Raw genomic sequence first — 26808 nt, 5'->3', positions numbered from 1 at the left:
GCTTCTGTCTAGGTGAGAAAGCTTCTCTTACACCTCTGCCACCTGACTGTGTAAAAATTATAAATTCACTGAAAAAAAAAAAGCAGGCCTTACTAGAATGGAGAAACCTAACAGGAACACAACAGCACAGTTAAGTCCAACCCAAAATAAACAACAACTGTGTTCATACACAGCAAGATTAATTAGAAAGCTTTTGCAAAATATTCTGTGGAGCAAACCACCAACAGAATTACATAGAGCAACAAATTTCTTATTACTATGAATGCAAACAAGTATTGAACTCTTCGTGCTAGTCTCACCCCACTTCACTCAGCTTGGTCTGAGCATGTCATACTTCCACCGTGTATTTGTATTTTTACTAAGTTTTACTGAGTTTTTGAGAAATATGCTAACCGCCCCCCTCCCAACCCAAAACTTGAAAGAAACTTTTTTCCCAGATGACTGTAACAAATGAATTCTTAAGACATTTGCAATAATTAGAAAGAAATCTTACTTAAGATAAATCTATGGGAAGCGATTTGCCACATAAAAATTGCCAATTTGGGGACAAGACTTGAAGGAATTTTGCAATAGCTTTGTTTCAATTTTAATATAAAATGTATATAAATATTTATATACAATATATAAAAATATAAAAATTTATATAAAAAATGGATATAAATAAAAGTCTAAGTAAAATTTTTTAATACTCATGTCCTAAAATGAGAACTGACCTGAATACGAGAGCGAGCCAGATACACGTTGGACTTCCATTCAGTTTTCATTTTGCGGTACTGAGAGGACTTGGAATGGACGAACTGCTTACTGTAAGGCGCATTCAGTTCTCCCGTAACTGTGCTCTGAAATGACTTCGATGTGCTGGTGCTATTCAAGGTGTGAGGCCTGTAGGAATTGGGCATATAACAGGAAAGAATACAAGACAAACTGAAGATTTCTCCGAAAGCAGCCACAAACCCCATTAAAAATTCTTTTAGACGTACAGACACTTAAAGCCAGCTAGCATAGACAACAAAGCAATTCCTTTGATTTGGGCATGCACATACACAGCCAAAGACGACAGGGTTTGTAAGCAGCAGACGAAAGCACAAATAACCCTAAGCAGCCTATAAACCCTGGGCTGTACTATGTGAAATTAAAACAAAATACCTTAACACAAACCTCTTGACATGGGTACTCATTTTAGGCTCAGCACGGGCACAGCCCGTGGGGTTGATAGCAAGAGGGAGTTCCATTAAGGGGTTTCGGCCATAGCGGAAAGTGTAGTTCTCGCAGGCCTCAACCCCTGGCAGCTGCAAAAAAACAGACAGAAAGAAAAAAAAATCCAAGTAATTATATGTTAATCGTGTGTAATGAAATACTTGCTTTTCCACACTGCTTCCTGTTCCCCTTCTCATGTGTATATCCAACAATCTGGGGTGATCCAGCAAGAACTGGGATGGTGAAGACTCACCGATTCAGCAATCCTGGCCACTGCAGAGACTGTCAAACCAAAGAGGTCTTCACCTTTCAAATAGCCGGGAAACAGCTGGAGCATTTCAGATTCTTTTCTAACAGAAGCAACGGGCTCCAAGATTTTATCCCACACACCTACACAACCATATGGGAAAGAATTACAGTGATCAAAAAAATAAAAGTCTATCGTACTGGTTTTAAAACAAATGCCTGAGGATATCAGGAACCAGAAACCAATACTGAAAATTCATTTTGTCATTGGTTACATGCACAAACAGGTCAGTGTTTAAAAAGTGAAGCGGAGAATCATTTGGTGAGTTGCTGTTTTCTCCTCCACAAATCCCAAACAAGCACGACATTTCTACTGCACCCTCGATTCTCGGGAATGAACCTTTTAGTATTCGCAGCATGGAAACTTTCAGTCCTCTGACAACAATCACATAGACACATTCTCCTGAGAAAACCTGCACAAAGTAGAATTTTCTGCACATAAACTATATATTCTATTTCTGTTGATTGACTATAGTCAGCTCTCAGTTGTATGTGAGCAATTCCCCCAGCAGTGCTTTGACTGGACAGGGCGAGGCTGAGTGTTATCGGCACCCGCAGCACAAAGGGGTTAAGACCCAGAGCATTACAGGCCACGTGTGCATCTCCGTGCCATGTTCCCAAGACCTGCCCATACGTTTATGGTCTAATGTATTCTTTTTCACCCTGCCAGAGACAAAGTTACCTGCCCTGAGAACAACATGGTCAACTCAACTGTCTTTACTGCTTACTAAGTTCAGCACAGCTGATTTGAAGATAACTGAGTAATGGTATCGTATTTAAACAAAGTCACTTTTCATGAAAGGAAACCTACGCTGACATTCCTACTATTTTAATTCATTTTCAATACTCAGTCTTGGGTCTCCCCTGTGAGTGAGCTTGTAACAAGTCGTCTTATTTGCAGCTTATGCAGCTTCTTCAGAGGTGTCCTCACTCGTCATAGCATGGTATTAAAAACGGACCCTGCAAGCTCACTATAAGCATTACATGAGAACAGTGTCTGCAACATTTATTTGGAACATTTATCATACCACAAGTATCAGTAGTAACGGAACAAATAGCAAACCCACAAAAGTCATGATCTTAGTTCACAAAACTTACCTTTTGGTGTTGTGTCAGTAAGGACCAGATCTTCGTGGCCTTGCTCCACAACCTTGATGACAAATAACGGAAGCCCGTCCTTCTCCTCAATCGAACAGAGATAGCGACAGCGTCTGTTTGCATATCTCATGCTCCAGTACAACCGGCTGGCCTCGTAACCCACGGGGAAGAGTGCTTTTGAGGAGTGGAAGGCCTGCATCTGCTGTGGCAGCAGCTGACCAACGGCATGGAAAATCAGGCTTCCCACACGGAAAGTGTGATCACGTTCTCCTCGCTGAACGATGCTAGCGATCTGCCGCACTTCGTCACGCTGAACGTAGACCCTCCTGAAGACTGCAAAGTAACTAAGTTCTTGCTCATGAGTTCCCTTTGGTTTGTGCATGGGGCAAAGCATGGTCTTGTCTTTAAAAAACATGCATTGTGCTTTAATGGCACAGGTAAAGTGATAAATATTGGTGCATCTTAACCTGTGACAACCGCTGGTGGCACCCATTTTGTGACAAAACATGCATTTCATTTGCAAGCCTCTTCGCAGTGCTAGTTCCACGTTTATTAAGGCACCAGCTTGTGTCTCGTAGACTTCTGTAGACCAAAGAGCACAGTTCAAATGGACCCAAAGGTCTAAATCCAGGTTGAGAAGCCTTGCTGGTCCATCAGTTAACCCATCACCTTCCTCGTGACAGAAACAACATTTCCTATAGTCTTTAGGCACAGGATCTGGTTTAAGGGTTGTGCCCAGTTTTTTAAGAAATTCATCTATTTCTTCTTCACAAGGAGGTTTGAATGATCCTTTAGGAATCACAATCTGAATGCTCCACTTTTTCCATTTCATTCCTTTCCATTTCTTACTTGGAGGCCGACAGTCATCAAGACTACTGTGTATTGCTTTTAGCCTAGGTTTTAGTTTCACCGTTACCTTAAGCTCGTCTGGTTTTGCCTCCACCTTGGCTGCTTCAAATGCAGGGGGGAACATGATGGGGGGTGATGATGGTGGAGAAACTTTTTCCTGCAACTGAGGCAGACAGTGGACATCCAAAGTGGAGATGTTGTTGCTGTACTGATGGAATGCTTTAGGTGGCCTCTCTTTCATCGGTGACTGTGGCAAAGATGGAACTGATTCCTGGTAAATCAATAGAAAGCTCTTAAGAAAAAAAAATCCCAAACTGTTAACCATTAAATGCTGTTGAAAACACTGTCAGGTTGGTATGGAAGAGGCTACTCAGAATGCCTAAAATCATGATGCAGCAACAGAGAAAGATAGAAATTACCCTGACCCGTGTTATGACAGCTTGTGCCACGACACGGAGCACAAAAGTTCTTCCAGTCAACCTAAAACGTGATGCCCATTAATACAGAAGGGGAAGCACCAATAATCCTTTGTCCAGGTTTTGAATGAAAAACTACTCAATTGCCCTAGACAAGCTAACTGACAGATTTAGTTCTTAGGTGGTTTTAGAAAGTGGTGTTACAATGCAAAATAACCTTAAAATATGGTTCATGGAATTAATTTGAAGAGTAAGAATCTTGTTATTTGGTAGAAGGGGAAGATTTGGAATTAATGCCACATATTTTTCCTGGAAACACATGAGGAAGAAATTCCTGCAGGGCTCTACATTAGACACACCTTGCAGACTTAACAATTCAGTCAAAGAAGCAGAGATTTGTTTAAAAAAAAACAAACAAACCGAGAGAAAACAAGAACAACAAAGGAAGTTTAGATTAAAAAGTGCTTAGTGTGGTTTGTATGATTAATCTGGAAAGAGTAAATGAAAGGATCAAGAGGCTGAACATGACATTTAATTAACTTAATTATGTACATGCTGATGCACTTGTGCAGAAATGTTACCCTGTTTAAAATACAAGTGAAAATGAGCTACATGGGACACTAAAAGGATGTGGATGTACACACATTTATCTTCTCCTCTGGGTTTGTTGTTTGGCTTTTTTTTTTTTAATTTCTTCTGAAAAAGGTAAGTAGGATGCATTTGAAGGAAGGCTGCAAATTGTACAGTAAGTACAGGATTCTGAGAAAGCATTAATTAGGTAATGCTTGAAGCACATGGCCTGTTCTGTCCACCAGTTCAGGGAAAAAAAGTTACATTTGAACTAGAAAAAGTAGGAACCAAGCTAGTTAAACAAAGTACTAAAAAAATTTTATCTATGAGAAAATAAACTTAGCAGGATCATTTAGTCTTGAATGAAGACTATTCCACTTTTAATGATTAAACAAACAGAGAGAAATTTAAGTCATCTTCCTTTGAAACTGAATGAACCTGGACGTACCAAGAAATAATGCCCTGTGTGGAAGTGCTGCGTTTCTCTAAGGCGTCCCACACCCCTCACAGTGTCGGCAGGTACAGAACTACAGTATACTACTCGGGACCACCCAAGAAAATCCCTGGCCTAATTCCACTTTCAGTTGAACAGATTTCTTAAAATGTCTTTCTCCAGTAATAAGAACCTCTTTTTCCTCGTCACTGTCAGTTAGCAGGCTCTTTACTAGTGTTTTGGTACTTAATGCTTTAAAATGGCAGCTTTACCCAAATCAAGTTACGGAATAGGACTGTATTTTTCCAGTTACCTTGAACAAATAAAAGTGGTTTTGTAAACTCGTTGTTCAGTTATTATTTGCACAGTTGTAATTTTTCTTTTTTTACTGTATAAGCCAAATCAAAATGCAGACTGTAGTCCTTAAAGATGTACCTATGGTTTTGTACAATGCCCAGAGAACTTAAATGACTACTTTTTTGAGACTGCCATCTTCAGAGTCTGTGAGGACAGCAAAAGGCAGCTAGTGTTCTGCCATGCATCTCTGTCAGACAAAGTTCTGCAAATATGAATTTTACTTCATGCTGCTGGTTCAGAATCTCAACGTCTGAATATAGAGCAATTCATTTATAGACCTCCAAAATGAAGTGCAAACTTCCCCCTCACCCCTCTTCTGTTCTTCAAAAAATAGCTGCAATAATTTCTGCTCACTAGGGTCTAGCAGCATTTCATACTTACTTTGTTCTCTGAGTTTTTTGCTTGCATGGCTGCCGAATAAAGAACAAAGCAGTTGTTGCTACAGAATACAATGTCCTTCATTTTATCAGAGCTTTCTTGGGAATCCTGGGAATCAAACACAGAAGATGATCAGAAGTGTATTTTAATACCATTCTTCACATAGTAAGTATAATGAAACAAGTCTTCCAATCTGGCTAGAAACTCTTTATTTGTAGAACATTTGTGAAATAATGAGCAATACTGTGATATAAATACTTGATTATTTGACATCTAACGTTACCACCACCTACAACCTTGTTCTTCAGCATTTCTTGCCTTTAACAGAAGTTTAACAACCAAAATAAAGCATTCTATACCATGCACCCATCTGCTCCATACAGGCATACTTGCAAAGTAAAATCCTTTTTCTTTTATCTTTCGATGGCAAGGAACGTCTCATTTCAGCCTAATGAAATCATACTGTTTTATCTACTGATCCATCTGCAAAACATTACTGGGAATTCAGTGCTTTTCTGACTACACAAACCCATCACTTTTGTATATAAATTTTGACTATATAACTTTGTTGCATAATTGTCTCAAGCTCATTGAAAGAGCAACGGTACTTTTTGAATGAATGACAGTTCCCAATGTAAATAAAAGAGGCTGAGACTGAAATCTGATTCCTGCTCAAAAATGGTACAAGTATTCTTGCTCTTCTAATACTTCCTACCTTACAAATAAGCTCTTTTTCAATTAGGATCCCTGAAGCGGTCATGGAAGGAGGCTAGTAGCAGAATTTAGGAAGCTGCCATATATAGGACCAATTTTATGAAATTTACTGAAATTCATTTTATATGAGTAACAACTTTGACATTTCTTGTTTCTACTACAAATGTGCTTGAATGTCCCCTCCTGCATGAGGACACACATAGAAGGGAGACTACACAGAAAGCTGGAAGTGGTATCAGTCAGCATGACAAGCAGTAGTCTTTGTTGCCTTCGTTTGCTCATTCACTGTTACGTGCAAAAAACTACACTTCCACTGCAGTACCTGTTTAAGGAAAGGCAGGTCTTTGAAGGACTTCCGCACACCACTACCAAGGACCACAACTTTGCAATGAGAGCACCATCGAGGTCTCAATGCTGAGCCTTCTGCAATATTCTGACTGTGATCCTTATAGCCAGCTACACCTAGAAAACAGGGAAGTCTGTTAGAAGGTGTATCAGATTAAACCAAATTTATGAGAAGTCACAGTATTCTTCAGTGGTCTAGCGAAGTAGCATCCTCCTGCATAGGGCATGGAAGGCAAGCTTTAAACTACGTCCTGATGGGGAAATTGTTTAAACTAGACCAAAACCAACTGTGCGAACAAGGCAAAAATACATTCTTGTATAAGAAATGAATAACTAAACCAACATAGAAATACATGCTTAAACAACCATGTCAAGTTTTCCAGCACAGGAACAATCTTTCTGAATGATGGATTTAAAATCAGATTGGACAAAAAACCCCTAATAATGTTGGGAACTACTGGAAGAAATACCTCACTGACAGTGACATAGATAACATAATGGAAATCAGAGATGGACCAGACCTATTGAGTTATGGTTAACATCAGGAGCAGGTCCACACGTACTGATCACGTAAGAAGACAAAAGTATTATTTAGAACAAGAATCAATTATTTAATTATAGAGCATGAATTTATGAGGCTGAAATGCATTAATACTGACTCACTTAAAATTTTCATACAGAAAACTTAGAAGGATTAATGCCCACTCACCATTGCTGTTTGCAGGAAATGGCACACTAGGTTGCTTCAGTCCGTAAGACCCTACGATCCTGGCAGGTCCCATGGCTACTGCCTGAGGACCCTGAAGTAGTAAGTGTTGCCTGTACTCCATAGATGGGTTCACTCTGTGACTGTTGGCAGTTGCCATGGAGGATGGTATGTCTGGAGCGTTACTAACCTCGTAACTGTTGGGAATTCTGACGTGGAGCAGGTTGGAGAATGCCGCTACAACGCTACTAATGTTCTAAAAACAGTAATAAAAACATAGCTCTGTTTTCATCAGACAGGCGGTTAAGATAGCAATAATATAAATTATTAGAAGATTGCAACAGCTGCTGTATTGTACTATGCTATAACCCCTTCAGATTCACTACATATATATATTAACAAAATATATTAACTGCTGTTTTACTTTATATATGTAATACAAACTTATTTATTTTACCTCAGCAGCTGTGGGATGTAAAGTAATTGCTACAGATATAAGGCCAGATTTAGGACCATTCTGGGATGGCCCAAGCTGAGAGGCAAACAAGCCAGAACCAGGTAATGCTCCTGAACCCGGTTCTGATTTTATGTAATTCCTTTTGGCTTCTGAACCTGAAAATAAAATGAAATACACCAGGTTAATCCTAGACACATGTGAACACACACACAAAAAAAGCCTAGTTTCAACTTTTTGCTATGCTGCAGTCTCACCTTTTCCAGTACTGCTAGGTAGGATGGGAATGATGGGAGATGGTACAGGTTCTGGGCTCTCCTCCTTTACAACCGACAAGTCTGGATACCTACTAATTTCCATTCCCACCACACTTTCAGGAGAGGAAGAAGGAACAAAGCTGTCAGGAGTGTCCCTGTCCTCACAGTGATCTTGAACCCTGGAACAAAACCCAGAAAAGCTGTTTTGGAAACAGTCTAAAAAAACCTTTGCTAAGTCAAAATTATAAATCATGACAGGGAGCTACAATGAACTTGCTTCTTGCTACTAGTCATGGAACTCAATTACGTGGTAGGCCATTACTTCTGGCCTCTCATACTCCATTGCACACAGTGGTTTCTTGGGGAAGATACATAAAAAAAACCCAGAGGCACTAACAAAGCCTAGGCTCCACCACAGAACTCTCTGCTCCCCATGGCTCCAACTACCTGTGTAAAAAATTAGTATTTAATATTTAAACTTTCTGGTTTAAGTGTATTCACCGGTCCATCCCTCCTTGTCCATGCACAGGCTTCAGTGCTTCAAAGACATCCAACTTTTGGTAAGGCAAGTGAAAGAGAGGCAAAAGGGAAGATCTTTGTAGGGAGACTCACATTCTAGCAAGCATTTCTCATACGGTAACAGAAATTGAGTAGAGCTGGGGAGTTTTCAGGCTGACTCTTGCAGCGTGCTGCTGTCTAGTACAGCAGTCATGTACTGCCATTGTGCAACGCTACCATGCTGCTCCAGGAAAAACATCGATTTGTGTAGTTTTCTTCCACTTTTAAGAGAGCAAGGTAATGAATTCTTAACAATTTAACAGAATCTAGAGTCTAGCAGTGGCAGAAGTCACCTATTTCACTATGCTGCTCTCTGCACGTGGAATGCTAAGAGTTAACCAGGACATACTATCCCATTACATTCTCCCCACTGGGTGGCTGCGCACAATGGATTTCGTTTCTTCACACCTTCACAGTCTCATCTCCTACTAAAAGATCACAGAATCTGCTCCAAATACATTTTTGAAGATGTCAAGGAAAAACCTACCTTAACTCCTCCTGATTGTTGTGAGGTGGTGTTGGAAGCGAAGCAGGAACATCCACAGTTTTAGGGCCCTGAGCCATTGCTCTTGCTAATAAATCATCTTGTGGTCTGAAAGGCAACTGGAACTGCTTTGGTCCCAGAGCTTTGGTAACTAAAACCAGAAACGCACAGCACAATGAGACATCTGTACAGCTCTTCCATTGATATACATTCTATGTATCGGGGTATTGGTGGCTCCCTGATATAACCAAGGCATTACAGCAGATGGTAACACCACTCTCACCCACTTGTAGTTCGAAAATTTTTGACTGTTCATGATTAATCTCTGTATTTAAAAAAAAACTGCAAATTTTGAGCAAAAAATGCTCAAAAGGCTTTTGAGTATGCCTTCTGCCAATATGAGAGGATTTTTGTTTTACTTAAAAAAGTAAAATCAACAACTTTGTAACAACAAAGGAAAAGGGGTTGGAAAAAAGGGGTTTAATCACTGAACAGTCCTTATGAAGAGACAGCATAAAGTTTTACTTAATGGAAAGCAATTTTAATTGACCAAATTACAAGCAGCAGAAAACACATGCTGACTACATACAAAGCCTGCTGAGGATACACTTTGGGTAGACTGCTTTTGAGCTCACTCAACTACCTGGTTAGTCACTTGTACTGGACATAAAAAAAAAATTATTTTAAGGTTTTCTTTTTCATTTCTTAAGAGTGCTTCTAGCTCTCAACATGCTTTCAAAAGCGAATAGGGAAAAAGCCATCATCTGACGTTATGCTGGTGTAAAATAAAGCTGGATAATAATGATTACAACCTTAAAGAGTCTAGGCATACTGTTGCTATAGTCGTCTCTTCTAAAAACTGAAAATCATCCCAGTTATCTATTTTGTAATTTGCTACAAACTTAACTCATTTACTATGGAAACAATACATGTTAGTCTTACCATCATGACCTCCTAACATACCAGCCTTGCCAGCAAGTTCCTCAGTGGTTGCGAAGCCATTTACCAACTTCTGGCACGCCACTGGAGGTGGTGTGGGAGGAAGAGAGGCTGGGGGTGTCGGAGGATTGCTCAGATTGTTCTGCTGCATGAGATTAAAGAACTGTAAATCAGCCAAGGAACACGGGGTGAAAACTTCCCTTGTTGTAGTACTAGATAATGTAACCCACTCACATATTTTTACACCCGGAGGTAGCACTGATAAGCAGCAATAGTTAATTCTCAAGTATCTGACCAAATACATTCAAGTATCTACTATAAAAGACAAAATGCTTTGCTTTTTTTGTATCAATGGTATCAGAGAAATAGTTTACATGAGGAGTATACATTACTGAAACAAGGTATAGCTAAATTATTTACAGAAAAGCACAAAGGACATTTTTAGGAATGGTTTAGGAGCCCCTAAAAGTTCCTACAGTTTAAGCAAATGTCTGAACTTAAGATTGAGAGAGTTATTCCACAGTGACTCTCCATCACCATAAACAAGCCAGCTTACCCGATTTTCACTAAAAGGGAGGCTACCTCACATTTAGCACAGGATGAGCTTTCACTGAACCAGTTACCGTGGAGAAGCAGACACTCTTCAAGTTCACACTCCAGGCTACTTCTCGCTAGCTTACTTAACGGCCCGTATTTTAAACGAAAATTAAATGAGAACTTCAGTATCTGTTCTTGTTGCAGTCATGCCTACGAAGCTAATACTTATTATTATTCACTTTTGACCACAGCAACTATTTCTGCTAGATCACATTCTCAGCTTACATGCCATGTAAGGCTGGAGTAAACACCACTGTTTTTTAATAAGTTACTAAAGTTTTTATATCAGGGTAGCCAAGCAGCAAATTTGATTCTGTCTGCTTGCTATCTTGCTGCTCTCCCAATATTGCCACTCTGATCTCAGAGACTGAGTTTTAAATTCTGTGGGTTATTAGCTCATCAACAAACAGTCTATTTTGTTCAGGGTCCTCAGGTTCTTAGTCAGGGCTTAGTGGACAAATGAGAAAAGTCTACTTCCCATTTAATTCACATTAAGAAATGCTTTAATGCTTTCAGTGACTTTGCAAAATACTGAGAATTCAGCCTTTTCTGCTCCATAAAACTGTAATTACAATTTTCACTATTTAGCTTCCATTTGTAAAAGGAATACCTGTAGTTTTTAATTAGTTTACAACACAGTTTCCAGAACTGATTTCCCCTTTCAGCCAGTAAAACAATGGTGACTGTTTCACTACTGCACTGTCCATCTAGTCTAGCAATAGAAAATTATTTTCTTCTGCTTGCATAAAAGGCAGGCACTCTAACCAACTACTAGTAATAAAGTTGTGAACTTCTTTTCCCACAGAAAGCACGCAATGGAAATACGAATTAAAACCGTACCTTGTAAATGAGCTGGGAGTAGTAATCTGAAGCCCCATCAAGAGTAGCACTACCAAAACTTCCTACAAGTCGATTTCCACCATTTAGCTGGCCACTGCCATAGGGAAGAAAGTGTGCAAAGCTCACTCCAATTATTGGTTCCATCAAAGGCAGCAGAGAAAGCTGCTATATTAAAAGAAAAAAAAGTTAGAAATTAATTTAACTATAAAATAGAAGCATTGCAAATCTCCAAATATCAGCAGAGTGGTTTCCAATTTTAAAAAATAATCAGAATTTACCCTCTATCAGAAAACTGTATCAAACACAGGCCTCTTTTTGTTAAGGAAAGTAGTCCCCTGTCCATTGGAACCGCAGCTCCGGCTCCCTGCCAATTCAGCCACAGAGGCTGCCAGAGCTGACAGGAACTCCACAGCTTTGAGACTACCAAATGCCTGCCATGTCAGTAGATCTTCCAAATTGAAATAAACCCAAAACTTTACATTTCCTGGTTTTGTGAAAGTTTTCATTTTCTCCACCCTGTACTCCCAATTCAACTTAATGATAAACTTCATTTTCATCATCAGAAGTCCACTCTTTCAAGCATCCTCTTGATGCCTTACCCAGCATCTGTATACCTACCTGTTTTAACTGGATGAATGTATCAGCGTTAGGGTAAATAGCTTGCTTTTCTTCTTCCTCTTTTTTTCTTTTCTTGGACCGAGGAGCTGCCTTCTCTCCTGTCCTCTGAGTTCGCTTATTTCTCTGTTTCTTGGTTTCAGGTCCTACATCTGTTTTCTGAAGCTGGCTGTTACCACACCCAAGTGCACCTTGCATCTGGTTTCCTGCAGTTTGCTGGTAGAAAAAAAAGAAAGTGAAGCAGAATTTTTGACATTTTAATATACAGCTCATTCAACTTTACTGCACGATAGTCTAAAAGAACATACACAGTATAATAAATCTCATTGATAACAAACTGTATTTTACAGTTTACTTTGCTGTCTCACTGGCAAGTGTAACTGCTGTACTATCCCTGCACACAGAATTATGACTTAGTGTTAACACCACTGACATCTGAAAACATCATTAAAAACTCACAGACCAGAAACATTTCCTTCTGAATACCCCCTAAAATAAAGTTACATGTGCATGCAACCTTAGAGATCTTCACAAGGGCATAATGAAAGGCAGACTCGGTTACGGAAAAAAGGCTTGTAAATTAATATTATACAAATGTATTTTGAGGTTAGAAACAAAAACAGTACTGTGAGACACTTCTGGATTATACCATTTGCTTACATACTTTCAGTACGAATTTGCAAAGCCATTCTTCACATGAAAGGATAGTTGTGTAAAAGCAATCAGAATGGGACTTGGTAACACAACAGATAGTGGCAAGCCAAAAGAAAATCCCATTTCTTTCTATCAATTATTATTTTAAAGAGCTCTACATGACCCCTACCACCAGTACTCTCACCACCATTCCTGTCACATATGTTTTAACTGTGGATCTTTAACACTTACCTAAGTTACCTGCTGCTCACAATTACCTTTATTTTTATCAGTCTTTATTAATTTTGTAAGTGTTTAAATTTTGTTTCAAGGATGTATTTAGAGTTTAGGCAGTCATAAAACAAAACTGAGTAGAGATTAAAGATTACAATAAAATGACCAACAAATATAAGTGTAAAGTGTATTCTACCTCCACAGAAAGCAATTTTCTTTAGTTCTGTTTTTAAGAACTTTATAAATTATTAAATCATATAATGCCATTAATATAAAGAATTAATGCTCCCTTCCATTAAAGTAGAATTAATTAGAGAGATATTTTGTAACACAGAAATCCAGCAATTCTAGGAGATTTAACAACTTCACAGTTTTGATAAAAAACCTACAGCATAGTCCCTACTAAAATTAGAGACAATATATGCTTTTCAGAGGCAAAAAATGAGCATGGACTTGGTACATTCACAGAAGACTCCAAATGGTGCAGATGAAGGGGTGTGAAGCCCAGCCCTATGCCTCCGCAAAGGCGCACAGGTCATCCTATACATGACTAACAGGGAGTCACAGAAGAAAGCAGTGTACAGACATACCGTACACTGTAAATACTAGTATGTAATTAAGAATCATACTGTAAAATCTTGCCTTAATGTTGGTAAATATTAGGAAGTGGCATTTTTTAAGATGATTATCTACAGAAGAACTAGTTTTTGCATTTTAATAATTTCTGAATACACTGATCTACGAAGTCACATTAAAATTTGTTTTTGTAACACGGATAATTTACTTATGGAGAAAAGGAAGGAAGGGGGGTAAAAAATTCCTTAAAGCTTTTATTCCACCCTTGTGCAGGTAGGTTATCTCCCCACCTTTTCACAAATGCCCGCAGTAAAGGCACAAACTAGCCTTTGACTGTTGATGACCACTGTATAATGAAACCAGTAACAGGCTCACCATTCCTTCAGCTGGATTCTGCTTCTCTGTTAACTTCTTATCCCCAGAAGCCTCCTCTTCTGTTCGGATGCTGTTCTCTGTTTTCTGATTTAGATGAGATGAGGACTTCTTATTTTTAAGCAGGTGTTTCAGCAATTCGTTCCCTGACTCCCCTTTCGCTGCTGGAACACTAGATGGTTGTGCTGGACTCTGAGCTGAAGAGGCAGGCTGTGATGTGACCTTATCTTCTTCCACCTTAATATTGCTTGGATTTTCTGGTTTAGGCTCAGCTTGACCTGAGCATTGATCAGTTTCTGCCCTTTCTAGTTTAACTTCTTGAATGCTGGTAGGCGTATCTGTTTTAGCCTTTTCAGCCTCTGTATTGACACTTGGCTGTTTCTGTGGCAGATTGCTGTTGGGGAGCTTACATTCCAGCTCTGGAGAGGTCTGGCTTTCTCCTGCATTTGATGTTGATGGGCCCGTTAACTCCACTGACTCTTGCTCATCCTGATGACGTGAAAGTTCATTGGGGGTGTTAACTGTGGGGGTGGAGGTAGAATCAGAAATGGTTGGAGTTGATGGTGCAGTTATATCTGAATGTGGAGTTGACGGAGCTTTTATTGACTCGGCATCATCATCCTTTTTCTTTTTTCGTGTCCTTTTCTTTTTTCCTTTCTCTTCTGGGATTATGTCAGAATACAGCTGTATGAGAGATTGGCTTGATCCAGGGAAGTTTGTTGCCTGGGGCACACTAGTGTCGGAACCACGTGGGGCACCACTGCTGAGTACTGTAGATGAAGGTACAGCAGAAGCAAATGGAGGCCTGACTTGGTTCTGCGTAAAGGTAGTCCCAGGGAGATTCCCATGAGTTTGTTTTACATTATGGAAATTAGGGGCTCCACCCGGAACAGCAGATGCATCAGGTCCAAAAGCTGTAGGTCCCACTGGCCTTCGCTCACTGCTTTGCATAAAATTTGTCGCAGGAGGCGAGGTCACAGAACCTTGTTGCAGAATTTGCCCCATTTGTTGCTGTTGATGCTGTGGAGACTGCTGAAGAGGTCGTGGAGTTTGTATGAAATCACAAGGTAGATCAGAATTAAAGAAAGGTATCTGAGATAAGGATGTTTTGTTATTTAGTTCAGACCCTATCATACTGTGCTGTTCTAGTTCCATTCTCTGCTGTAAAGCCCTCTGTCGATCTACCTCCTGCATAAGCTGAATGCGTTGCCGTTCCTGTTGCTCTCGTAAACGCTCCTTTCTTTCCCGCTCTTGAAAACTTTCACTAAAAGGGTTATTGTCCTCAAATTCCACCCTTGGTGGCGGCCCTGACTGTGCAGCTGCATTTGGACCAGGCACAGGAGCTGGTGTAGCAGGAGTAATTGGCAATGGTGTCATTGGAGGCTGCATCCTTGCTGGATTCATGGAAATATGGCTTGCAGGGGCATTTGCAGATTGCCATCCAGATAAATTTGGCATTCTGGTTGGGTTGGATTGCCCGGGGATTACCACTGTGTGTGGCTGATGCTGGAGCTGTTGTGCCACCATGGGGAAGTTTTGCTGATTCATTGCTGGTGTTGTTCCTCCTGGAACCATTGGTGGTTGAGCCTGGACGCCTGGCATGATAGCATGGGGTGCCATTCCACACTGCTGCTGCTGCTGCTGCTGCTGCTTGATTCGATATTCCTCAATTAGTTCTGCATGCTCTTTCTGCTGCTTTCGAATCTAAGAATTAAAAAAGTCATTATTCATCTCTGACAGGTATTGACTATGTGAGTAGTATAAAACATGTAACTCACCATAATAATTTCATAGACAATGAACCTCAGGCAAAAATAGCTTTTCTGCACAATCTTATTTTGTCTCCCTTTTTAAGGCTAAATAGCCATTATTTCATTAGAAATACTATCAATCCCAAAACGGTAGAAAAAATAACAGTGCCTCAAAGTCCTAATTACATACCAAGACTGCACTGTGCTAGAAAATATACAAACCTTAACCAAAAGTGATCCTTGTCCTACAGATCTAAGCATCCATGTGCAGGATAACAATAGTTGTGAACACCGGAAAAAGGAAACAATGAGATGGACGATCCTCACACATCAGCAAAAATTTTTAAGAGATTTAATTGAAAAGTTTGCAGGAAAACAGCAAGGTAGATTCCCATTTATTCACAGACAGATCCTCAAACATCACACAGCAGACGAAAATGGTAACCGCTGCTTGAAAATTTTAAATTTTAGGATGAAAATAAACTCAACTTGGACACTAAAAGTTAAGCCTAATAGTTTATTTTTAAGGCAAGCAGGAGAAGCCAATGGAAGGGTATGACAGTGTCAACCAGACAAGAAAGAGCATTTCAGAAACACAACAGATAACTAACTACACTGCTCTCTAAAAAAAAGAAAAGGACTTGTAATCCACCAATTAATAATACGTACATTATTGGAAATCTCTCTCTCACTTCTATACATTAGATTATGACTTCCACAACTTCCATTTGCTGTTTGTACTGATAGAAAAGGTCTGTAACATAATTAAAAATGTTTGATAGCACTCTCCTTTATCTGGGGCAAGGGACAAGCCAGAAAGCTCAGCATAACAGAGATATGACAGGACACACTCCAGAATGCAGGACAGATGCACCCAGAAGGCTATTTACACAGTAATCTCAAGTCCAGTATGATTTATGAGCTCTGGCTTGGCACTGACACCGCCAGCTAAACAGTGCCACTGCATAAAGCCACCAACTGCACTGCACAGTCCAGTGCTCCAGGACTTCTCCGTGGGTATACAGCACCAAACCTGTGTTGGCTCTGTATGCCCATACAATGAGGCATCCAAACCACTATGCCCTCCCAGGATCTGCAGTGGCAGATCAGCCATGTGACTGTACTTGGAATTAGTTGAGATCTCAAAAGGACCAGTACTGACTACACCCAGCTGGACCTCAGCCGACCTGCACAGATCGACCTGGTGATTTTAACAGCGTAGGGGAGATCAAGGCAGAGCTTATTAGCACAGGCACAGTGCCACACCAAAGCAGTTAAACTGCCCTGGCCACAGAGACAATATGGTAGTGTCTGCGTGGCTCTGTGCCTGAGCTAATAACCCTGTCAGACATAAGCTCGTGTTGCACAAAGTCAGCTCCAGTTTCTCTGCGCCTGTCTCCAGGACCAGCAGTTCACAGGGATTTGAGAGCTCTTTATATATACATATACAGACTTTGCCCTTTTCAAAAGCTGACAGAAACTTGATTACAGAAAAATTACTTGATCCGATTTGAAAGAGTGGTAAATTGCTTCAAATAGAAGGTCCTTAAAAATATACTTTAATAAAACCTTATTTAAGCTCCTACTAGGTATGTAACGAAATGCTGTTTAGATGTGGATGACTGGTATAAATCAGTGGTTGAAGGAGACTGGAGGGCATTTACTAGCGGTATATGAAACTTAAGTTTAAAAATGAAAAATAAAGGAACCTACTAATGGTGGTGCACTAAATGAACCTGCCAGTAATGTCATGATTAGCAGCCGTTTCTTCAACATAACTTCACTGTAAGACTAGACTGACGTATGTATGATAAAGATCGGTTAATTCTTTTTTTTCTCATTTATTCTACTTGTGATTCATTGTGGAAGGGAAAAAAAGAAAAAGGAAGAAATTACGTAGACGTAATTTATTTGTTCCATCCTTCTTCCACATAGTGAAAAGACAAGCCAACTAATATTCCATCCAGTGCATACTGTGTCTTGAAGCAACACAGGAGCAAGAACTAAAGGGTCAGGTATCACTCAGGCCTTCATTCCAAGCGGCCTGCTGCCAATTTTTTCCCTCATATTAATAAAGGATAATTCTAAAGTATTTTTATGTTCAGCAGGTCTAGCTGATCCTGACAATCATGCCAGATGATTTATAAACACTGCCTTGAGGAACATAGCATTCAATATCATTGGCAAAAGCATAGATTTATCAAAGCTACCACAGGTTTAACTTTAATCTCATTTACTATAATCACAGTTACAGGATGTAGCAAGTGAAATTCCAACTGAATATAAAGAAAGAAAAACAAAACCCAGTAAAAGTGGTTATACATTGGAACAGGGGCCCAGAGAGGCTGGGAAATCTCTACCCTTTGAGACTTACAAAACTTGACTGATAAGGCGCTGAGCAACCTGATTTAACCGTGAAGCTAGTTCTACTTTGAGCAGTAGACTAGATGATCTCCAGATATCCCTTTGACCTGTATTATTCCATGATGCAATAACAGATAACACACACTGACGATCAGTGTCTAGGAACTAGACAGATCATAAAACTAGACTAACGCTAAAGATGATAATGAAAAGAGATTTTTAAACAGTAACGTTTAACTGGCATATAACCAAGAGGTTTTGATTATGTAAGGACACCTGAAAAAGACTGAGTTATGAGCTTCATTCAAGCCTGAAACAAAGCCCTACATGCTAAGACGTCCCTCTGAATCCTTCATTTATGCTTTTCATGGTGCCAGAAACTCCGTTGCAAGTCATTTTGCCAAGCAATTTCCCCTCTTCCCAAAGTACTAAACCAGCTTTTTGTCATAACGTTTGCCATAGCGTATTCTTCTACAACACCACTGTCACCAGCAATCCAGAGTAATGCTGTTACACAGACAAAATAAGATAGGGAGTGGCTCCCTTTAAATAAGCTCCACTATATTTAAACATTTTAACTCGCCTTTAGAAGATTTAAAGGAAGGAGTCATACCAGTATGACAGCTTAGTATTAAGGCGATCAGTTTGGGTTCCAGATGATTACCTGTTCTAGCTGTTTTTGGACCATACTTTGCTGCTCAGTAACATGTTTAAGCTGTTCTGCGTCTTCTTCTGGGAACTCACGGCCAGCTTTCTTGGCTGTACGCTGTTTTGCTGAGAGTGCCTTTTTTGATTTTCTGTGCGCTCCAATTTGCTCCTCAAGGTACTTCTGCTGCATTTGAAGAAGTTGTTGTGTTTCTTGCAGCCATTCCTCATATTGCTTTCTTTGTGAATCATCTAGAGAAAAGGGAAATTAAGTATGATATGATCTCATCCTGGGGGTGAGCTCCCATCCTACTCTTTAGAGATTAAGTTTAACTATCAGGTTCCCCCCTTATTTTAAGAAACCATTGGTCAAGTTCAGCCAAATCTGACAGAGGACTTGTTATCTCAAGAGATACTAAGCTCTTGGAGTGATTTGAGTAAAGGAGACAGAGATCCAAATTACTGCATTTATTGAGAGAAAGCAGTTTTAACATAGTCCCTGAATTTCAAGAGACACCAGCCTGCTGTCTAACCAGTAAATGTGCACTTGCTAGCCAGTGAGCAAGCATAGCTTGCAGCTAAGAACCTGGTGGTACCCTGCTCTGCCACAGAAGAGGGGACATGGACAACCTCTGGAAGTACTCAGGGAGAGAGAAAGAGATTAGGGAGTAAAGATACAAATTTACAGGAAACACGGCCTCATTAATTTGGGTGTTTGCAGAAGTTTTGTACATATAAGATCTATTTTTAGTACTACTTCTAAGAAAAAAATTAAAGTGATAAACATCCATCAAATATTCATGAAATGAAACATATTGTAAAATAGTCTTTGTAAAAATAACTTTCTGTCAGCCCTCTGCACAGGGCCTTCAGCACCAGTGCCTTTTCCTCCCCACAAACCAACGCACTCTCATTTAGACTGTAACTGAGACATTACTCTTTTTACAAATGAGAAATGCTCATTTGCTATGAGGAGTCCATTGCTCTCAGATGTTTTTCTTGAGGCAAAACAATCATGTCTGCTAACACTTGATCTGCACTAAGCCCAGAAGGCAAGAGAGACGGTTTGGTGATGGTATCATTTGTCTCCTGATCGCATTGTGGCATTGAGCTGGATAACCAGGAATACAGCATGCACCTTCCTTGTAAAGAAAGTTTGTTTAATAAAGATACCTACACAACAGTATGTTTTCAATATAACCATGTCCTCCTTGTGCTCCAGTCCCTACCACCTTCTACTTTTAACAGTCACAGCGGTAGCAACAGCGATCGACTCTAACGGCTCAACTAAATCAATTCACAGAGCTAGCTACAGTCTCAAGGGGTGCCATTCTTTCAACAATAAATTCTGCAAAACTAATCACATAACCTGAAGGGACAATTGAGTGGAAACAATGGAGAGTAACTGCAGAGGGGAGCAACGTGAAAGTGCAAATGAAAGTACGGAAATATTAACAAGTTCCAGGTAGAGTAACTACTACCGAAACAAGAAACAGATTTTCTCAAGTGGCAGAACCACCACCACCCCAACCACAGTGAGGCCACCACTGAGTCCTATGTCAAATCTCACCAGAAATTCATACAGATAATATTGCAAAAGCTCCTTACTGCATACTCAGTGCTGCTACTCCAGTTTCTGGAAAAGGTGAAGGTGTTTACTTCTGTTTCTTATTCATAAATATCAAGTAAAGTTTTTGCAGTGACAGAAACACTTTTTTACATGGGGTCTTCCTCTCCCAACATATGCTTAGTTTTAATTTCTGCTAATAAATCTTTCTTATCACAGAGACTAGGATTTACAATTGATCTAGGGCAACCAGAAACAAGGAACACAAAATACAGGTGCTATGTATTTCTGCTTTCAACAATTGTTGTTCCCAGCCAGGCTTGCTTAACTAATGCCTGAAAAGCTTTTATTGCTATTTGGTAAAATGACAATGATGATGCACAAAACTTTCTGCTTCTGAAATAACGCCCCCCCATCAATACAGACTGCTGTTCTCACTGAGCTCAGAATACTACAACACAACCAAACACCAGGTTTCTGACATAGCCGTCTGTCAGTTAATAGATTACTATCCTCACACAAATCCAAATAATGCTAATTTTCTGTTTGTTACGCTTCCCTCTTTCCTTATGGTGTTTCTCTGAAGATAGCTTCCAGAAAAAGTTAATAGCATTTACTGTGCACTCCTTTATTAGTTGGTATCATAATGATAAAATGACTCAATTTTAAAAGGATGAATTTTTGAGACACAGGATCCATTTATGGATATTTTGTTTTAAATAAAACAGAACTGTAGAAAGAAACATCAACATACAATAAATTATTAAATCTGTACTTACTGACAAAACCAGGACCAAAATTGGGAGGATTAGGTCTAGAAATCTGAGGTGCCAAACTTCCATCCTAGAAATTTCAGTAAAACGTACAGACAAGGATATTAAATCATGATTCAATTAAAAAAACAAAAACTAGTTATCATTATTAAACACTTCTGTTTAAACCCCATATCAAGTTGTATTACCTGTGTAATTGCCTGCTGCATATGATTTTGGCCTTCACTGGTCTGAGCCCCTGGCACTGGCTGACCCATAAAGGGAAACCTATTGATACATAAAACAAAAGTGAAAATATAACTTTTAAAACTGGTGGGTATTTTAGGGGAGAGACAACCTTTTGTACTACACTGAACTTACACAAAGCATCCAAATATTTTACATACATTTGTTTGAACTTCTGTATCAAACTTTTTCAACATCAGGAGAATATTAATTCTCGTTTGATGCTACAACACTTTGCCCTCAGTTGAAACTATTGCATCTTACACATTTCAGAGAGATGAAGTAAACATGGCGTACTGTGCTAAAACAGTGAAGATGCACACACACACAAAAATTACTGCAGTTGTGTTTTATTATGTTATGATTAAAAAAAAAAAAGATTTAATGGATTTAGATAGCATGGTCACTAGCAAATTCAACTAGAATTGGGTACATGTATGCTTCTGGTAAGCCACATATTATGATGTAACACTGCAGTATGTGCTAGGAAGGAGAAAACACACGAAGTGCCACATAAATAGAAAAGGTGCAGATCCTTCCTGGCCCATAGACTCTCCACCTATTGTAAAGGCAGTCATGGTGAAGTCTACACAGTTCATAGCCCCTTCTGTCCTCAGAACAGATTTAGAGAGAGGATTAAATTTCCATTGCTTGGGCTAAATCTTAATTATACTTAGCATTAAATTATATGCTGCAACATGAAGCTTAACCATTACATGGCCATCAACAGTTTTCAAACACAATGCACGGGAGAGATGTCATTACATAATTAGTAAGTGGGAAAACAAGAAAACATCAACAGTGAAGCCATGTTGACCAATGACATTACAACTGGAACACAAGTCTGATGCATTTTAATACTTTTTATAGTTTCTACTGCCACACTAGTTTTATTCTTAGGAGATAATCTTGTATTAGCATGGACTATGAACTACATGACAAAAAGATCTTTTTCCACTTCTGAATGTTTTCATTTCCTGTGCACAGTTTCCCCTAACTCTATCATTTCCTTTTACATTTTGTAGCCCTAAATAATGGTATCGAGTGTTGCCTACCTGTTCATAACCATTGGTGGCATCCCCATGTTACTTTGCGCCATGACTTTATTGATCCCCTTAAGAGCTACCATTTTTGCTTTCATTATGGGATCAGTAATTGCATCAAAGTCTATAAAAGAAGAACAGTAAAAGTGAATTACATAGCTGAACATTACAAGTTATTAACTGGAACTGACCTGTTTAGATCTAGTTCATGCATAAATCATCAGTAAAACAACATAATTGCATTACTATTTCACATTACTTGTCCTCTCCACTTTGAAATTCATGGTTAATACGTAGTTTCATATATCCTCTAAGGAAAGTTACTCCAGCAGCAGCTGTCCTTGTTTTCAGCCACAACATACAAAGAAAAGCAGGTCAGTCTGAGAAGGGCTCTAGACCAAATTTGGCCTATGACCCAACAGATTAATAAATTCTATTCATAGGTTTAAGAATCAGGAAGAAGAGTTGTTTCTGTGAGTTCAATTGGCAAAACCGACACACCACCTCTAAGGTACTAAGAAAACAGTTTAGTTACTCTGTAATTACCAGTAGCACTACAGGCAGAAAAGCACAGGCCCCGTAGAGCATCTGAAAAGCATAGTGAACTCTGCTTTTTGGCTGTCTCTCCCACTAGGTGCTTCACACAGAGCAGGATAAATGGGAGTACGGAACGGCTGAGGTTGGAAGGGACCTCTGGAGGTCACCGTAGCCACCTTGGGTGGCTACAGCACGTTCTAGCCACACTACAAATATGGAAGTGTGACTTAGGGGGTAGGTTAAGTTTGTCTTTTGAACAAAACAGCCTTGATGGCCAGTGTAGTTACAACCAATATTTCTTAAAATTTCATATTTCATTAATAACAATTAAAGGATAATCATGGTCTTTATCTGAATGCTCAAACTGCTATGTTATATTGAACAGGAAATAACAGTTTATCTGAAATGCTTTTAGTATGTGCAGAATTATTTGTGATGTTTCTGAGCCTTGCCTAGACTGTGAGTTAGTAGTACAGCTTTCGATGACCCCCTTCCTTGAGACACACTAAACACTGCAAAAAAACGTATAAAGAGAATACGCAACAGAGCTGGTGTCAGAAAAATTAGCAGTAATGCATAGTTACCCTGATTCTGGTAATGTCAACAGGAGCCTTGCCATGGAGTTCAGAATTCTACCTACATGCTCCATTTCTAGACTCCCGTTGTACCTACTAGGCAGGTTGTTTTTTGTTCAAGCTCCACGTATCTACCCTGCTTCTTTCAGTGCTATAGATTATTTAGCTATTTATTGTTGTAGTTTTAAAAAACTAACCAGAATGCAGACAAATAAATCACCCACATACCAATATTAGGGAAAAATGGCTCTGAACGTTGGCGAATCATGGCTTGCATCTGTCGTTGCTGCTGCTGCTCCTGTCTTTCCTGATCCAAAAGGTCCTGCAGAAGAAGTGGCTGTTCCTCTAGCAGAAGTGGTCTCTCTCGATTTTGTTGTTGAGCTAATGGTTGAGGGAGCATTATCTGTTGGGGACCAGATATGCCACTAGGACCAGGACGGTTTGTTACAGCCACAGTTTGATTAGATGTCTGTCCTGTCCCAAAGTTATGATTAGATGACTGACCCTGAATAAATCCTGGATTTGGTGACCCTTGAGAAAAATTATGGTTCATTCGTGGAACCATGGTCAAATTTGAATTTAAAGTGTTTTCCAAGATCTGTCCACCAGGTGTCATTAGCGTTTGTGGAATACCTGATGCATGGTTCATTTGTGTTGTTGGCAAAGATTGAGATGGAGATCCTAGAGTCTTTGCTTCAGCATTATCTGAGCTTTCATTAGCTAGCAAACTTGAGAGGACTGGTGTGGACCCAGAAATACTGCAGGAACTTACGGCTCCTTGAACAGGCAGTGGAGCAGATCCCTGAGCATCTGGACTAGGCACAGTTGATTCTTGACTAGGAACAGCAGTAGTTTTGTCAGGGTTGGCAGGCTGCGCAGGAGTCTTTTCTCCATCCTTTAACTCCACTTCAGCAGCCTGTTGAGTACTTGTGGATTCAGCATTTCCATCACTTTTTTCGTTCTCATTCTTCCTTTCCTCCTGAGTGTTTGGGGAAAGTACTTCTGTTTTAATTTCATTTTCTGTAGCAGACTTCTTCTGTGGAGACTGGGTCTCAGGAGGGGAAACAGTTCTATCACCTTGTTCTTTCTGGTTTGGTTCTTCTGTCTTGCCCTGGATATCTAGTTTGTCATCAATGGGGACACTAAGATCTAGTTCTTCATTAAACATTCCTTTCTTATCCCCCACATCAAGGCCTGGGTCTGTGTATGCAATGATATCAAATTCGCCGGATCTTAGAAGATCATCAAGGTGAGGATCATTCGTTTCCAAATTATCTAAAGTGTCCAGTTCATCTCCTTTCCCATCTTCTGTGTCTAGATTCAAATTTTCCAGATCCTCATCATCTAAATCCTTGACTTCAACCCCATCAAGGTCTTTCACATCCAAATCTTTTACAGCAGGATCATCAGGATCAAGCTTTTCTTCTAGACCATCACTTGGCTGGTTGGGAATCTGTAAATTTGCAGATTCATCACTTGGTGCAGATGTAGACAAAGATGGTCCTGGGAATGCATCAGCAACTGGTGGATGACTTAGAGAACGTATTACAAGTGCAGGTGGGTTGTCAGGATTGATTTGATCCTGCTGGGATTGTGACATATGCTCCAAACTTGTAGGCATCTGCAACTGGTTAGGTATACCTTGAGAATTGTGTCTCAGTGGTTCTGCCTGTCTTGGGGCTGGAAACTCCTGCCTGGGTATAAACCCTGCATGTCGTTGATGTTGTGCTCCTGCATCCATAACATTTGCAGCAGAAGGGTTAAAAGGCAGCCTTGGTCTCCCATCAGGAGCTCTGTGACGTAACTCGATAAATGCCTGACCCAATATATTGTGCTGCTGAACTGGAATTCCCTGTGGAGGAAAATGTTGAGAGATCCCAGATGTATTATTTATTTGCGGATTGTTCACTGGACGAGGCATATCAATAGACAGAGATCTTCTCAGCTGTGGGGGAACTCCAGGACGTTGCATTGGCTGCTGAGGACTGAGGAAACGTTCCTGACCTGATGGTGGACCATGGCCACCTCCTGGAAACCCGTATCTGAAATAGAAGTATGAAAGACTAAATAATCTTTCTTCTCAGGACTGCCTAGTCTGGCATATTTGACTAAATAACTATTCACCAAAATGCTTTACATGATGCATTCATCAAGATATTTAAATAAATATTTTGGCTAATTATGCTTACATTTAAATGAGCTTTATGACTACAATAAAATAATTGCTTTAATTATGTTTAATAAACAACCTGGTTTCAATTCCAATAATAATTGATAGAAAACTGACAGTAAGAACCATCTTAGTAAATAAACTGCATGTTAATGCAACTCAATGTAAAAAATAATAGTGTGGATTTAGAAATTACTGAAATAAATCCAAAATATTGAAAATAATAATTCCTGAGATGACAATCTATGCCAATACTGGAATTCATTCATTCCTACAGCATTCACTGTAAAAATGGCAAAACAGAAGTTGTTGTTTGATTACATATTCATTATAAACGAAAACAAGAATATTACACTTACTCATTATTACGACATCAAAAGTCAGACCTTTTACTTCTTTTTAAAAAAAGAAATGCCCCAAAACCATGGGCAACAAGATCTTTCAGATCCCATAACTTTCACAAGGATTGCAGTTTCTCCATTTTTATTTCTGATTAATTCCCAATAAAAGACAGTATAAAACAGTGTTAGTGTAGAATACACATTCTGATGGTACAGATGCTTTCAGGAAAACTCACTGTACATACTGACTTCAGGAAGATTACCAGCTACTGTAGACAACACAGATGATTTTTCATATAAAAAAACCCACAACACCCTTTATCTAACAATTTCTGTAAATGTAGAACCAGCCCTGTAGTACGCTGGTTTTAAGAGATCAAAGAGCTTACCTAAGACCATGAGGTCTCATTCCCATGGCATTCATATCCCCTGGAAATTGGGGTCTATTGAATTGCCCATCAGCAGGAAATGGTCCACGTTGGTCTTTTGGGTATATGGTGAACCTCGGCCCGCCTGGAGGGACAACAGAGGACCTAATATTCCCAGGATACGGAGGAGGAGGGCGGTTAAAAATTTGATTTAAGTTGTCTTGCTGCCAATGCTGAAGAGGAGTTGCATGGGTAGGAGCTGCTGCATCCTGCAAGGCTTTTTCCTGACGAACAGCATTCTTCTTTTGCTGCTGTTGCTGTAGAATAATTTCACGTAATTTCTGGCGCTGTTTAAAGAAAAAAGAAATCGTTGTGCTTGACAATTTTGAAGTGTTACACTCCGCTACGTTAAGCCTTTCTGAGAAAAGAAATTCTTCAATCGCTACAGAAAAATATTATAAACTACCACAATCACACCTCAGAAATTAGAAGAGGGATCAAATGGTGCAAGGTGCTGGTAA

At 39.6% G+C, this 26808-nt stretch overlaps 1 protein-coding gene across 10 annotated transcripts in view; it reads right to left on the bottom strand.

Annotated features, from left to right (window-relative positions):
* The window catches only part of KMT2C (lysine methyltransferase 2C), a 200687-nt gene that overhangs the window by 3850 nt on the left and 170029 nt on the right, over positions 1–26808 (bottom strand). For 6 of the 10 annotated variants that reach the window (XM_069778217.1, XM_069778223.1, XM_069778218.1 and 3 more), the window contains 20 exons: positions 26309–26634; positions 23637–25450; positions 22309–22420; positions 21217–21295; positions 21035–21098; positions 18708–18940; positions 13932–15632; positions 12117–12329; positions 11499–11663; positions 10065–10206; positions 9126–9273; positions 8081–8259; positions 7827–7981; positions 7373–7625; positions 6641–6780; positions 5608–5712; positions 2602–3721; positions 1451–1587; positions 1147–1289; positions 714–882 (listed from right to left, as the gene is read on the bottom strand). In XM_069778217.1, coding sequence (XP_069634318.1) covers positions 714–882; positions 1147–1289; positions 1451–1587; positions 2602–3721; positions 5608–5712; positions 6641–6780; positions 7373–7625; positions 7827–7981; positions 8081–8259; positions 9126–9273; positions 10065–10206; positions 11499–11663; positions 12117–12329; positions 13932–15632; positions 18708–18940; positions 21035–21098; positions 21217–21295; positions 22309–22420; positions 23637–25450; positions 26309–26634 — 7398 coding nt within the window. The remainder of the gene's footprint in view (positions 1–713; positions 883–1146; positions 1290–1450; positions 1588–2601; positions 3722–5607; positions 5713–6640; positions 6781–7372; positions 7626–7826; positions 7982–8080; positions 8260–9125; positions 9274–10064; positions 10207–11498; positions 11664–12116; positions 12330–13931; positions 15633–18707; positions 18941–21034; positions 21099–21216; positions 21296–22308; positions 22421–23636; positions 25451–26308; positions 26635–26808) is intronic. The other 4 variants (XM_069778221.1, XM_069778222.1, XM_069778219.1 and 1 more) reach the window with 4 other exon arrangements.

Source organism: Haliaeetus albicilla, chromosome 2 (assembly GCF_947461875.1).
Source record: "Haliaeetus albicilla chromosome 2, bHalAlb1.1, whole genome shotgun sequence".
Classification (NCBI taxonomy): Eukaryota; Metazoa; Chordata; class Aves; order Accipitriformes; family Accipitridae; genus Haliaeetus; species Haliaeetus albicilla.
The sequence above is the reverse complement of the archived record's forward strand: the minus strand, read 5'-3'. Positions and strand labels throughout refer to the sequence as shown.